We start from the raw sequence: 3,294 nt of genomic DNA on the forward strand, positions 1-3,294 counted from the left end.
TATTCTCCAATGTCATTAATCATTACACGTCCAAATTAAATCATTCTAATAAATGACTAACAAATATTTCAGACTAATCACAGTGTTATATATTGTTAAATTGCTTGTCCCATAAATTGCTAAGTGTAGTGTCAGGAAGGCAATTACAACTTTGCCCTCCTATTTCTCCCTCTCTTAAGGTAACATAACATTCTCATGTTTACTTAATTTTATTCTTGTAATGTTGTAGGTTCTTTTCCTTGCAAGAGGGAAAAAACATTCTTACTACTTAGGTCTCTCATCAGAGAAATTAAAGTTTTTTAAGACAAATTTACATTTTTAAATAGCATTAAATAAAACAGTAAAGTGAGCAGGTGTAAATTAAAAAAAAAAGTAAGTAGTATTCCCAATGCCTTTTAAATGAGGACTTTGCTAAGGCATTCAGAGTTGCATTAGCAGGCTGATGGGGGCACTCCAAGCCATCATTGGTGAAAAGCAGTTAAAGGAACCAGGGCATGTTATGGAGAAGAGAATACCTGGGGAAGGGCTCTTTACTACTCATAAGGACTGTCTGCAGTAGGAGAAAGATATGATTAGTCTTGTTGTGTGTAGCTCTTTATAAACAAGGATGTCTGAATACTTTGAGGCATCTAAAGATAAAATAGACTACCTTTAGAACTGGTAAGATGCCAATCCCTAAAGGTATACAAGCCAATGGTGGATTTTGTTGGGCTGCTATGGAGAGAATCATCAGATAGAAAAGTTGGGTCATATGCCCTGTAAGGATGTTCTAACTAGCTTAAGATCGTATTAACCTCATCAGAGTATTTGGGATGTTCCTCTAATCTTTCCCCACCACACACACACCACTTATGGTGTCCTTCAAGGGTCAGTCAGGATGTTGGGAGAGGTTTTTATGTTTATCAAAAAAGAACATGCAGTTACACATGTCAAAACTCAGTGAGTGTATACTTAATAATTGTTCATTTCATTGTATGTATACCTTACATCACAGTTTAAAATACTAGAGGAAGGAATATTTTTTTTTCAAGAGGGTATTAAATCGTTTATTGATTACACATGATAATGGATGATACACAAGCTTCATTTCCATCTATAACTTTATCTGGTACCATAATTCAATTTAGATATATTGCATAGGATGTGCCAACAAACATATTAATAACTAAAAACTCCGTGACTGCTTGGGTGACCCTTTTAATGGTGAACTCCAGGTCACAACACAGTAACTGTCAGTTCAAGTACACCAAAGTTTCTGAAGACAATGGCCTCTCCACCCAAGCAGATTGTAAATAAATTTTGAATGGAACCTGGCATCACCCTGAAGGAATTCTAACTTCACACTGTTGGGGTAGTTTACCAAAATGGCTTCAGAGTAGACTAACTTTACACAGCACATTTAAAAAAAGACACATTTATTCAGCGTCATGATCAGACTATTACATTTAGCAATCAACAGCATGGGTGCAAAAAAAAATCTACATTAAAACCCTTGGTTGGAATGCTTTACACTTTCCACAGAACAGAAACTAAAATAACCTGTTGTACAATTAGTCACAAATACAGTTCTCGAGTTTTTTTGCCCATACACATGAGTATTGTCTAAAACATGTCTTCTTTGTAGCAGCTAGGCCCTGCCACCACTGTGCTTGGCTGAGTTCACAAATCTGTTGTAACCTGTAGCTTCCCTGTCACTTCTCTGGCTCTCCTCTCCTGCTAAGCTTTGTTTCCTGGCAGTTAATTAAAATCTTCTGCCACTGCCATAGCTACTGCTGCTGCTGGAACCGCCATAGCCACCTTGGTTTCATGGTTTGGCAAAATATTGGCCACCACCACCATAGGGGCCAGAACTTCTGCCTCCGAAGTTTCCTCCTTTCATGGGTCCAAAATTTGAAGATTGATTGTTGTAACTGCCAAAATCATTGTAGCTTCCACCACCTCCAAAATTGCTTCCATCTTTACCAAATCCATTGTAGCCATCCCCACTGCCACCATATCCACCACCACCACGACTGCCACCAAAACCACTTCGACCACTAAAGTTTCCTCCATGACCAAAATTGTCATTCCCACCAAAACCACCTCCACAACCACCACCGAAGTTTCCAGAACCACTTCGACCTCTTTGGCTGGATGAAGCACTAGCCATCTCTTGCTTAGATAGGGCTTTCCTTACTTCACAGTTGTGGCCATTCACAGTATGGTACTTCTGAATGACAATCTTGTCTACGGAGTCATGGTCGTCAAAGGTTACAAAAGCAAAGCCTCTCTTCTTGCCACTGCCCCGGTCAGTCATGTTTTCAATCACTTCAATTTTCCCATACTGTCCAAAATAATCTCTTAGGTGATGTCCCTCCGGGTCTTCTTTAATGCCACCAACAAAAATCTTTTTCACAGTTAAGTGGGCACCAGGTCTTTGAGAATCTTCTCTTGAGACGGCCCTCTTTGGTTCCACAACTCTTCCATCCACCTTGTGTGGCCTTGCATTCATGGCTGCACCCACCTCCTCCACAGTGGCATGTGTGACAAACCCAAAGCCTCTGGAGCGCTTGGTGTTTGGATCCCTCATTATCACACAATCTGTGAGCGTTCCCCATTGCTCAAAGTGGCTCCTCAGACTCTCATCGGTTGTTTCAAAGCTCAAACCTCCGATGAAGAGCTTCCGCAGCTGTTCGGGCTCTTTGGGAGACTCTGACTTCGACATGACGGCAGCTGGGAGGGGACGCTTTAACGATGCTTACTCGGCGGCGTTCACGGGCAGAAAGCTAGAGGAAGGAATATTGAGCTCTTGTTAATGATATACACATGGAAGTGTCAGAAGGTTTATGGAAGTCTGCAATTTACTTTGAAATGCATCAGAGAATAAGATGACTTAATGAATTGATAGAAAGATTCATAGATAAATGGTTATCTGATTAACAAGTATAATAACCTGTCAATGGTAAAATCTATGTGGTAGGTCTTCACTGTATTCTTTCATCTTTGCTGCATGATTGAAAGTTTTCATAATCAAAATGAAATGTTGGGGGAGGATAACATTACTGAGAATGAAGGAGAGGAAGCTTCAAGGATTCATCCATCCACTTAAGCAACCATTAGGCTGGGGGAAAAACTGTCATCAACTTTTTCAGAACTCTGGAATCTAATTTAAAAAAACAACTTAGAGTAACTAAATGAGTGTTTACTGAAGAAACCCTGCCTTAAAAATTCAGTAAGAGAACATTATGGCATTTTTAATTACCCACCTACCATTCCTCATTTCTCAGCTGGGCATCTGCTGTGGGGATGGCAGCC

At 40.1% G+C, this 3,294-nt stretch overlaps 1 protein-coding gene across 1 annotated transcript; it reads right to left on the minus strand.

The window, feature by feature from the left end:
- Positions 1-1,398: 1,398 nt before the first annotated feature.
- On the minus strand, positions 1,399-2,765 carry LOC102543192 (heterogeneous nuclear ribonucleoprotein A1-like). Its single transcript, XM_015250305.3, has one exon. The coding sequence runs from the start codon at positions 2,702-2,704 to the stop codon at positions 1,805-1,807; it is 900 nt and encodes a 299-aa protein (XP_015105791.1). The 5' UTR covers positions 2,705-2,765; the 3' UTR covers positions 1,399-1,804.
- Positions 2,766-3,294: the final 529 nt, after the last annotated feature.

Source organism: Vicugna pacos, chromosome X (genome assembly GCF_048564905.1).
Source record: "Vicugna pacos chromosome X, VicPac4, whole genome shotgun sequence".
Lineage (NCBI taxonomy): Eukaryota > Metazoa > Chordata > Mammalia > Artiodactyla > Camelidae > Vicugna > Vicugna pacos.